Source organism: Camponotus vicinus, unplaced genomic scaffold, assembly GCF_025532165.1.
Source record: "Camponotus vicinus isolate PSW18456_S1 unplaced genomic scaffold, iyCamVici1.0 SCAF_12, whole genome shotgun sequence".
Lineage (NCBI taxonomy): Eukaryota > Metazoa > Arthropoda > Insecta > Hymenoptera > Formicidae > Camponotus > Camponotus vicinus.
In genome coordinates, this window is record NW_028141948.1 from 3,103,552 (window position 1) to 3,116,074 (window position 12,523).

Genomic DNA, 12,523 nt, shown 5'->3' on the forward strand with positions numbered 1-12,523 from the left:
TAATCAAAGAGGAAAAAAAAAATACAAATAGAAACGAAGATAAGTAACAACTAAAGCCATCTGCCTACTAGAATTCAGACGTCTCTGACATTACACTTGAAGATCCATCGTCGGGTAAAATAGCAAGAATGTCTTTATTCTGATTGGTTATTTTTTTTTTTTTATTATGCAAAAGGCAAGGCATTGGCTCATGGGCCATACAGCGCATGTGTTACATACTTCCTCATCGACACTAGATACTAAAATTGTACTAGAATGTACATTATTTATACATATAAATATCACTACACATTTAATTATCATTTATACATATTATAAAAATCATTTATACATATAGATAAATAAGTAAATACGTAACAAGATAAGACAAAATAACATAGGAATTATTACTAGAAAACATTCCAGACTTTGAACTATATTAATAAAAACATCTTAAAATAAAAATAAAAATAAAATTAAAAATAAAATTAAATTAAAGATAAATTAAATTAACTTAAAGTTAATAAATTACGTTAAAATAAATTACATTAAAAATATTGATGTAAGAAAGCATCTATACGTTACTAGAAAAATTACAAAGTAGTAGGATTTTTAAATTAAGATTAAACGTTTAAAATAATGTATATTGTATATTATTATATTTTAGAATTAAAATTATATAAAATTCTGATTGGTTAATTAAATGCTGTTTGAAGAACGCCCTCTCATGTCGAACAAGCAGAAATTTTGTTATATTAATGCACGAGCTGTCAGTAGATGACGTTAGTGCGAATGTTATGCGATGGCAGGTGATGGTGAGATGATTGGACACTATTCATATGTTGTCCTCTCTCTCTCTCTCTCTCTTTTTCTATGTTATATTTTGAAAAACAATCAACTACAAACTAAAAATGTAAATATTGTCATATTATTGTGTTTCTTACATATTTTAAACACATGATTAAATAACGTTTCTCTAAAATATATTTTATAAGTCGCTTCAATACAGTCAATATTAATTGAAATTTCACTAATATCCCATTCTTTCCAATTTTCTCTTTTAATATTCGCGATATTAATATGAAGTATATATTATAATTAACATTATTTTCATCATTCAAGTGACATCGCATGCGCGTAAAAATTCAAACAAATTGCTTAATTATCCAATTTGGCGATCATAATTATTTTCGTGAGGAGCAAAAATTTTTGCCGTAGAAATATTCGCGAAATTTTTCACGTCTCCTGGAGAAAAAAAAGCTACATAGCCGCTTCGATCGGTAACCGAGAGACATCTGTAGCGCCGGATGTGGTGCACCCCAATGTACCGCGCTCACGCATGAGTGGCACGGAAATTGGAGAAGGCGAACGGGAAAATCTCCCGGCAACAGAAGCCCGCTCGCGCGCGCCTTTCCAGTATCCGGGACGCCCGGCCAATAGGGCCGCTTGGCAACGAACGGCGGGACGAGGCGACGCGCGTGATTGGCCGGTTGGCGCGCGTGGGGGGGGCGCGCGTGTGCGGCGAGGAAATACACGAGACGTTTTGCTCTCAATGTGTCGGTAGAACGCCGCGGCGCCCGGACGCTCTTCCAAGGGAGAGCTGCGTGTTTTCCCGGGCTACTCACCCCTGCTCGTTCACGGTGACAACTAGACCCAGGGTAAATTATCCTTGTTCGAAAATCGGCGAAACATTCGCGCGACACGTCGCGAATGTTACGTTCACGTGAAAGTTGATCGCGGTGAAAGTCGGTCGGGATGGCCAACCTTTTATTTACGAAACGCGCGAAGGGTAACCTCTCTCCATGAGCCTACTGGTGGTGCTATTGGCGAGCGGCAGAAGGGGCGAGAAGAAGGAGAGGAGGGGGAAAGACACGGCAGATGCGAAGTGCGGGTTTCCCGCGCGACGCACACGTGAGTGAAGTGCGAAGCGATATGAGCGTTCGTGTCAACATTATCGAAACGTCAAGCGCCGCTCGCGCCCAACTTCGCGGTGTAGCTCACTTCACCGGGAAGCGATTAGTGCCGCGGTATGACATTTGTCATATGATTGACGCCGAGAAAAATCGTCTCGTTTGACAGCGCTTCGAGGACGAAATAATATTTACGTTTTCGGGACTTCTAGTGGAGATATATTGATATCCTAACGCGTTAGAAATTGCAATTGTGTAATTATATACGTATATAAGCATGAAGTGTATTATCAGTGTGATTTTTCATGAGCAGGTGTGAGACTTTGAACCGTCCGTTTCGAGGCAGATAAAAACGGGCACGATGGAGGAGGTCGAAAGCATGCCCATCTCCGTCGACGCCAGTTCCCACGACAGCGTCGATAGCGGCTACCTGTCAATTCTGACACCTCACACCAGCGGCTGCACCTCGATGGTGACCGGCTACAGGACACGATCGTCCTCCGGCGCGTTATTGTCGGCCAAGAAGCACTGCAGGTTCCGTACGGACCCGTTTCAGTGCGAGAAGGCGCAGAGACGCCGTTCCAAGCTCAACCACACGTTGAACGCCTCGGAGTCCGACTATCTCGTCTCTGAGAGTTCCTCCGTCGAACAGGAATCGGTGCTGGAACCGTCATGCACGAACGTCAACCAAAGCCTCAGCCTGGTGCACTCTACGCCGAGCTGCGCCGACAAAAAATACACCGAGATTCTCAGGATCAAGAACAGGAGGAACTGGAGGACCACGGTACTCATCACTCCCGCGTCCAACGACTTCCAACTCTTGTCGCCGCCTCTGTCGCCGGCGGTGCCCTCCTCGTCCTTCGTGGCCTCGGAGCCCGTTGAGGAGGATGTGGAGATGAAGCTAGTCCATTCAACGGAAGGTAAATCGCAGGTTCAGGCAACACCCCCGAGACTCAAAGTCTCGATACCGCGGATTGTCATCTCACCGGCTCGCAGAAGAATCAGTCCCGCGATCACATCGGAGAATCAGAAACTGAGTAAACTGTGTATCGCGGACTTGGCCGTCGTGTCTGAGATTAAACCGAAGAGGCTGGATTTCAGCCATCGTGGTCTGTGCGTAGCGCTGCGAAATAATATTCGTAGAGCTACCTTGGATCATACGGGAAGGGAGAAGGTGGATTTCCTGTCTCTCCTGGGAGAGGAGAGCAACCATTTGAACTTGGTGTCGAAGATTCTATCTTACCTTGGACCTCCGGATCTGTGCTCGGTCAGTATGGTGTCCACGGCTTGGAGGAGGATCTGCGAGAACGATTTTTGTGCCAACGGAAGAAGGATGAGTTACATTCTGCGCAAGCAAAACATCAAGGAGAACCTGAAGGTGACGTTGAAGAAGGCGAAACGCGAGGAGGATATACAGACGAGTCCCAAGAGCAGGCACTACGCCAGGAAGGGCTTCCTAGTGGACGTACAGAACTTGTTATACGTTCCAGCGCAACCGAGACCCCCGAACAGCCCACCTGTCTCGCCGAGCAAAGTCAAGTTTCATTCCTTTGTCAAGGTAAGTCGGTCAATTTATATAAGTCAATTTTTATAAATTGATTCATTTATATAAATTGATTAAATAAATCAATTTATATAATCAATTTTTAAAAATTTTGTTATTTTTACTAAAATATCTGATTAATTCTATTGATATATTTGAATTAATTCTATTGATATAAAATTAGATGAAAGCTAGTAATATTCAAATACTAAATTATCACTAATTATATGATTAAAAATTGAAAATTCAATAAATATGCTTGGAACAAATTCTATAAATAATTTTCAAGAGATTTATTAATACAATTTCTCGCTATTATTTATTAAATAAATATGTCGAATTTTTTAATCAAATATGTGATTAAAAAATATTTATTTATTTAATAAATAATGGCGAGAAATTGTATTAATAGATCTCTTGGAAATTATTTATAGAATTTGTTCCAAGGATATTTATTGAATTTCTAATTTTTAATTACATAATTGATTTTTACACGTGAAATATTGTAAAAATTCGCTACATACTCTACATATTTGAATATTGCTAGCTTTTATCTACTCTATATCAATGGAATTAATTACTAGCTTTTATCCACTTTATATCAATAGAAACTTTATTTTATTTTTATTTTATATTTACATGTCAGAATTTATCGAATATTTGCATAAATTTACAACGAATTACAATCGAAAAAATAATTTTTCTGAGTAAATATTGTGATAGAATAAAATTGAGAAAAATCACAGCAAAGTCAATGACTGAAATGCAAAATCTGTTCAAAGCTTCAAAGAACCACGTGCGCTAGATTTCCCAGGGTTCTCGAGTGTTCGACACTCGCGGGAATTATTAACGCATGTTTCACTCGTTTGAGAATCGTGTTTGTTGGGTTTATCTCGTAACAGCTAGATAATTCGCGCTGGTATCCGATGAGACGCATCCATTCTCTTTAATATGATATGTATCTCTTTAATTGAATAATGATAATATACAGTAACTCGGGATATGCGATTAACAACTGTATTTCATCGAGAAAGTCACGTTTATATTCTCGGCAGCATTAACACCTTAGAATTTATAATAATACTAAGCAGTTATGTAATGACTCTAATTTGAATATGATTGTCTAATCTTGATTTATTGAGAGTGATTGCATTCTCCTTTTGATGCTCTCGATAGTATAAGGTTTTAATTTCTTTTTATCTTTTAAATAAAATATATTCTGTGTTAATTTGCTATTGCGTTCAATATTTTTTTTTCTATTGTTTTTACTAATATCTTGTGTATGTATACTATAATTACATATAATATTATGGAAATTAATATGCTAATTTTTCTCTTAAAATAATACATGCACAATGTACGAAAATTATTAGGCATATTGAAATACGAAAAAAATGTTGTATTTTGTATTAACTCAAATAATTAAAAAATCATCTCAATTATTAATTTAATTTTTGTACTGCTTTTGCAAAAAATTATTTGTCTGCCGGATGATAAAATTCAAAATCAGACAATCATGCATAATGCGTATTTTAATTATGATAGCGAATACATCTTCATTGTGCGTCGTTTTACGATGCGTGTAATTAATTAATAGTCGAGCTGTGCTCATGATCGATTGCTCTATCAGACTGTAAATGAAATACAGCAGTGATATCGACTAGAGTTGTTACAATTTCGAAGATTCGAAAAATATATTTTTACATATTCATGGAAGAAATGTTGAAAATATTTTAAATAAAAGTGAATTAATTAATATATGATATATAAAAATTATTTAAAAAATAAATTATTAAAAATTATTGAAAATCAAAATTTTTGGGCATATTTTTCAATTTAGCAACATTTTATTCAGATTTTGTCCTATAATTTTATTGTATTTATCGCTGTAGTATGATCTTAGAAATTTCGAAGCTTCGAAGTTCGAATATCGAAGTCTTCGAGCTAAATCAGCAGCCCTAGTATCGACGATTCGAATGTTGCGTTACGCATTGCGTCAGACAGCTAAATCCGTAATTAAGAATGCTGGTTGGACTTTGTATCTGTCGTTTTGGCGCTCGTAATTTTCGAACAGAAACAGGACAGCTAATTACCAGAGCCAGCTATAATCGATACCCTGGTCGGTAGTCTCGGGATTTCCTTTTCACTTTAAGTTGGCATCCGCTCATAGTTCGCGCGCGCGAAATCGAATCGCGGTCGGGTAATTGTTTTGATTGCGAGATCATTACTTTGACGTTGATTTATCGTCATATTGGCTTTGAGCCGCCGCGAGAGATAATTGCTTCGTGGGTCGTTAAGGCCGGGGATAAGCGAGGTCCGTCAACGGTGTGCGGAATTTGACGGATGTTCGTTTCTCGATGATGAGACTCCGCCTGTTCTGTATAATTTCATCGTGCACGGTGATTGAAATTCATACCGCGATATTGCACCTCGGTGCGATAAGGAACGCTGCATTTAACGCAAAATTTATTTTGCGAAAAAAAGAAATATTTTATGCAATCTTATAGTGATTGCAAAATTTGGGAGCAATGCAATAATAATAATAATATTAAATTCTCAGCCCATACAGCACAGACCATTATTGTTACATTGCAGCAATATTGCTGCAATGTTGCTGCAATGGTCTGTGCTGTAGAGAGATTTATTATAATAAACAGATAAACAAAAAAAATTTTTCTTTCTCAAAAAAATCATGAGGAAAAATATAAAATTGTATAAATTTATATTGCGATGTTATACGTTATTAAAGAACGTTTATATTAGAGAGAGCTTAAAATTTGAAGGCGATTTTAATATTTTTTTATATCCTAGATCCAAGAATTGTCGAAGTACGAAAGAGCCTCGTATAATATCGCGAGGGAGATTACGACAGGCGTCAAACTTTACGTAATGTTTATGGACAGTCTATGGCATGTTGTGTCATTTCCGCGCAAATGTTCCCATTACATTCCCACGTACGGTTCCGCTGAATCTTCATAAAGTTGCGCGCGCGCCAAAGCTCGCGTTAGAGGCAAAGCGGCGGGACAAACGCGATGATTTACTCGCGGAAATCAGTCAGACGAGCAGCGTGAAGAATCGGTGACAGTGATGTACGTGCCTTCTTGTTCCCGTCGTCGCCGAGGCTACCTACCTGCCGTTTCTCTCTCTCTCTCTCTCCCGCCACTTCCCCCTCCCCTCTTCCCCCTTCCTCTCGTTAAACGAGCGATGCATTCCTCTATCGCATTAGATTGCGATAGCGGATGCAAGTGGCGTACCTAGGATTCTTTGTTACTCGCGTGGAACGAGGGAGTCTGACGTTTGCGCTCATGTCAAAGTCGGTGCATCGCTATTTTTTTTCATCGACGATAATAAAATGCTCACTGTCAACCATGCACGCGTATTGCATCCCAGTTAGATGCGAGTGCAAAGCTTGTTGTTACTGATCGAACATTAAAATTTCGAAAGACAATATCTTTGGAGATATAAATGATTAACGTATCACAGTCAATTTTCGTCGCGAAATTAATTCAAGATATTTTACATTATTATTCTTCGACATCTTGATTTACGTTTGAAAGAATTATGAATTAAATTTATTATAATCTTCTCCAGATTTTTTTTATATTAAGAAACATTTTTTTTATATTTTAAAAAACTTTTTTTATATTTAAAAAAATTTTTTTTAAATATTGAGTTATCGAAATGGGTAAAATTACAGGTTATTTTTTTTTTTTTTTTGTAGGCTCGGGTAAGTAATATTTTGTTTAAAGTGAGACGAGGTAAAAAGAAGCGCCGGTAATCGAGTTTTTAAAAAATGGCGAGATAAAAGCGCGCGGGAAGGTGACGTAAAAAATTGCGATACAAGAAGGCGGTCGGATCGTAAATAAATTCGAGTCGCGGCACGTTGCAAAGAAAAGTCGACGTTAACGTTCGCGAACGGATATGCAATGTGGTTTTAGTTGCTCTCTCTCACGAAAATTGAGTCTGGCGGGCGATATATCAGAGCGAGAGAGAGTCCATCTCTCCTCCTGCACGTCCAGAGAGAAGAGAGCTAACGCTCGTTTCTTCTCCGGATCGCGAATCGCCCGAGGCGAAAACCGGCCACGAGAAACAATGCGAATATATTATAGTATCTGGTACTAAAACAAAGGGCGGGCAGAGAGCCCTTTAGTCTTTTACGACAGTGCGAGACAATTCAAACCACGAGCGTGTAATGCGAGTGCAAAACGAGAATTATTTTAAACCGCAAAACTCTGAAAATGAAAGTATTAATATTATCTAAAAGAACTATTGTAAGCTTGGATTTATATACATATAATATGATTTTTTTTATTTATATTCAATTTTATATTCTGCAAAATCTCTTTCACTTTGTTTAAATATTATATCTTTAAATCGCGAAAATAATTTTGATAACAATTGTATATTATTGATGATTGATATTAGATTGTCAGGATTGAAGATGAGAAAATCTGACATTTTGTTTCATCATATCTATGTATATATCTAATTATCAGGCGCGTTTAGGTGAGCCGAATTAATTCTAATTAATTCAAATTTTATTTATTATTATGTATCAATTTTATTTCTTACCTTTAAAAAGGAATAGATATTTTATTTCTTATCTTAAGAAATATATACATACACACATTTTGATATCCTTTAAAAATATCTTAAAATACCAAAATTTTAAACATTTTTTGGCAAAATAAAATCGCATTTCTGGCTAGTAACATCTGCCTTTTTATCGTGATTCGGGAGAATTAATTTCACAACGAACCGGACGAAGATAGTTCCGCAAGGAGGAAGGACGATTTTCAACGAAAGGAAGGAAGGAATTGTTCCTTAATTAGCAACGGCCACGAAGGGTTCGTTGAATAGCTGTCTAACGTTGTTGATCGCGTCAGGTGCGGGTGTTTCCTGTGAAAAAAAAGACTCCTTGCATACAGTCCCTTTTTCCGGTGGGTATCTTGACAATTTTACCGAGAACGCGCTAGAATCCCGTCAAGCGAGTCCTCTGCTTCTCGGGCTCGAAAGAGGAAAATTGACCAAGACAATCGACTGGTTCTCGTCGTGTAATTTCAATCGCAATATTGGCGTAATAAAAATGTAGTTTCTAAAGAGATAGGATATCTTTTGGAATTCTTTAAAAATCCATTAAAGCGACAAAGTCGAAAAATAATTTTGTATATTTAATAATAATTTTTTTCACACTTTTCAGAAGCAAGGAAAGTTTCTCTTGAGAGATATTTCAAAATGCATATAATTTACATGACATTGAAATATAGAGTATTATGAATTATATTAATGATATTTTGATATTAAATTTTTTTACACATGATTGAAAAAATTTTGATGCTTGATAATAAATTCAGAAACTTCTAATTTTCTTCGTTCGCGTTGTTTGTCAAATGATTAATTCATTTAATTTCGGAACACTTATCACTTACAAACTCGTTCTTATGCGTGTTACGATACGTATTTAACGTACATGAAATTATTTTAACGAGTCGGAAACTCGAATGAGGAAGAATTTTCTGCCTATTTTTTCATTATTATTTTACGTTTTATTTTGCCGCTCAACGGTCCCGCGATGGTATCGTCATATGTTCATATTGACCCACTGTTATGTAGCACCTGGCCAGGTGCACCGGGCTCCGATCATTTCTCTCTCTTTTTCACTGTCAGCCTCTCTCTCTCTCTCTCTCTCTCTCTCTCTCTCTCTCTTTTTCGCTCCGTGCTTCGCGGAGCATAAAGCAGTCCGACAACGGACAGCAGAAAGACCGTTTTATACATGGAGTAAAATAATGCGCGCGAGTAAGCCACGCGTACCGTCATCGTGTGAAATATGCGCGGCACGCGACGATTTCCTCCAAGTTATTTGCATTGTTAATTTTGGATTAATTTCGCTCCGTTACAATCGGAGAAAATTAATTTTTGGAGTCAAGTCGACAAGCTGCCTGATTTGTGCATGCAAAGATTACTTACTAAATTTCTTCAGTATAAAAAAAGTTATTTTTATTTTCTATTATTTATTTCTTTTAGAAAATTAAAAAAAATTATAATGAGGGGTTGAATATATTCTCTTGATATAATTCTATGTATAAAACTCATATATTGTTATAATTTATATTTCCTAGATTTTATTTTTAAAAGTACGTATAACGAGATTGAGCCTAAATAAAAAAAAAAATATTAAGTTAGAGAAATTTTAAGTTAAAAAATTATTAAGTAAATATACGTGACATTTTTTGAAATATTTTTCGTTCACGCGTTAGACAAAATATAAATTAAAAATATAAAAAAATATAAAAAATATAAAAATATAAATTTTGTGGAATATTGAGTATTCTTCGCAAAATGTATATTCTTTTATCTTATTCTTAGAATCCGAAAAGTACTCCCCCGAGAATACGTTAGGCTTCGCCATTCATCTTTATGCTCGATATGAACTCGAGGTCGTGCGATTGATAGTTATCAGTATTGCGATTTCTCCTCTTTTCACCCTCTTAATCTTTTTTTTTCTCTCTCTCTCTCTCTCTTTCTCGTGCACTGCCACATGCGCGCACCGTGTATAAGATTTCCAAGATCGGCATGTGTGTAACAAGTCGCAGGTAGAACAAACCTCCCGGTTCCACGATGGTCCGCTCGTCCTCTCGGTAAAAAGACCAGGAATGTCTCGATAGAGCCCGATAAATGCATTAAATCGAATGCCCGATACCTCAAGTCTTTACCTCTCCACAATGGCTCCTTTTAAAGATGCCGCTAGCTTCTGCGAATCGCGTCATGCATGTGCATTTCAACGTGCATTATAACAAGGGGACCATTATTTATCACTGCAAAAGGGCTGAAGAAATTTAATTGAATTAAATAGATTAATATAATTTTCCAAGAAAACACAGAAATAAAATTAACAAAATATTTAACGTCTTTTATTCATAAATATTTGCATTAAATATTTATGCACTGGCGCGCACAAAATATTCTTTATAAGATATTTTAAAAAGAAAGAGAGAAAACTTTAAATAAAATCATATTTTAATTTCGCTTAATATTTATTTATATTAATTGAAGTCATGATCTTGTATTTTAAGATTGAAAACGAGAATTTGATGCGATAATTTGAGTTTATCTTTTAATTTTTATTGAATTATTAATAATAAAATTTAGTTAATAGGAAAAAGTTACAATGAAAATGCACTATAAACTATATTATTCTAGATTATCAAAGTTAAAATTATAAAATTTGTATACAGTCGGTTTTTACAACGCAATTTACACAATTTGCAATTTAAAAATATTTTTACATACTTTGACTGGTTGATTAAGGTTGCATGTAAACTGCTTGGTGCAGATAGTTATTTTACGCGATTTAACAAGAAGAAAAAAGAGGCGAAGGGTTATTATGTATCCGCCCAAAGATGAGAGCAAACTTATGATTACACGAACCCCTAGCCCCACAATCTTCTGAAAGCCGTACATGCCTGGGCAAAAGTACGAGCTCGCGACTCGATGCATCGATAAATGCATTAAATTGCACGATGAATTGCACCGTCGTATATTCGCGCTATCCAATCAGATCTCTGCAACGAGTAATTTGCCACATCGGTAGTGTGCGCTCATCGATAATGTGCGCTAATTATGAGATATTAATTGCAGTAATACTATGCATATGATAGATGATAATGATTGTTTTATAAGAAATTTCTCATAAAATAATTACTTCTATATATTTATTCTAATATATCTAATATTATTCGAATTTACAATACGACGTTTAATATATATTTTTTTAAGTATGTATTATATTAATAATTACATCTCGAAGTAAAAATACTAAAAATATATAATCACAACAAAATCTCATACTTTAATTTTTGATATTAAATATATACTGATTATCATTTTCAAATTCGGTGTAATTATGTAAAATAATTATTGTATTTTTTTTTAAATACAATAATTATAAAATATTTTTTTTAAATTAAATATATAAGGTATATAAGAAAGAAAGAAAGAGAGAAAGTAAAATTTATTAATCAATATTGATTAGACATATACGTATTATTATTACGAAATTTATACAATCGATCATATTTATTTCGAACATAGAAAAGGTATTGAATAGAGGTTGCGTATTTTTTATCAATATGGCACGCGTCTCTGCACGTTATACATGATCGATAACAGTTTCTGTAACGCTTTGTTAGCGAAAGCCACGCTTATCGATAATTCGGGTATTTTTTGACAAATAGAATCACTAAAAGTGCGAACGATGACACTTCTTTGTAATATAATCGATACAGAATTGACATGAAGGTGACAGATAGTGTTACCCTAGGTCTATAGACTCTTAAAGAGGACAAATATATCACCGATTGCACCTGCTACGTGATTAGATAAGATTTTCTCACATTTGTACGTCAGTAAACTGTTTTAAAACAGTCACTTTTTGAGCTTGTCGATAATGAATTAAGTGTTAAAGAACGACCTTTTTGTAGATAACATTTAAGGCTAATCGGGAGTGCAGGCTATGAAGTGAAAATAAATAGGGTCTTCCTTATAAGTTGCACACTTAATTTTCTCAAAGTAAAAAATGTGCAAAGACTATTTTATTCCGAAGAATAGTTAATGAAAATTCGTTTGACACAAAATCTGCAGATATCAATAATATATTCTTAAAATATTAACCTCAAAGATATACAAATATTATGCACAAATTTTCATTAATAATTATATTGCTTCAACAATTAATATCAACAATAAATTAAATATTCGCACATTGGCCTGGCATATGTTAACAATTGGTTACTTTCTTCCGAGGAAAGGGAACCACGGAACGATGAGCACCTATACCTTCTTATAAAAAATCGCATGTTTGAGACATTAATGTCACTACCTGCATATCCGTGTAGATTAACGAAGCAAGGAAAAGACGGCTGCGTTAACGACAGCTGCGTACGCATTATTCTAGTATACAAACATTATCCGTCTTTATTTTAAATTAAAAGAGTCTAGAATGTCTAGATATACTAACAATAAGTCTTAAGTATACATGCAATATTTTTAATAGCAATTATATTTCATCGCATTTTATTTTACCAATTTATTT

The 12,523-nt window shown here is 35.3% G+C and overlaps 1 protein-coding gene across 1 annotated transcript in view; it reads left to right on the top strand.

Annotated features, from left to right (window-relative positions):
* The first annotated feature begins 1,544 nt into the window (after positions 1-1,544).
* The window catches only part of LOC145962634 (uncharacterized), a 41,248-nt gene continuing 30,269 nt past the window's right edge, over positions 1,545-12,523 (top strand). Inside the window, exon 1 of the mRNA XM_083083845.1 lies at positions 1,545-3,447. Coding sequence (XP_082939971.1) covers positions 2,251-3,447 — 1,197 coding nt within the window. The 5' untranslated portion in view covers positions 1,545-2,250. The remainder of the gene's footprint in view (positions 3,448-12,523) is intronic.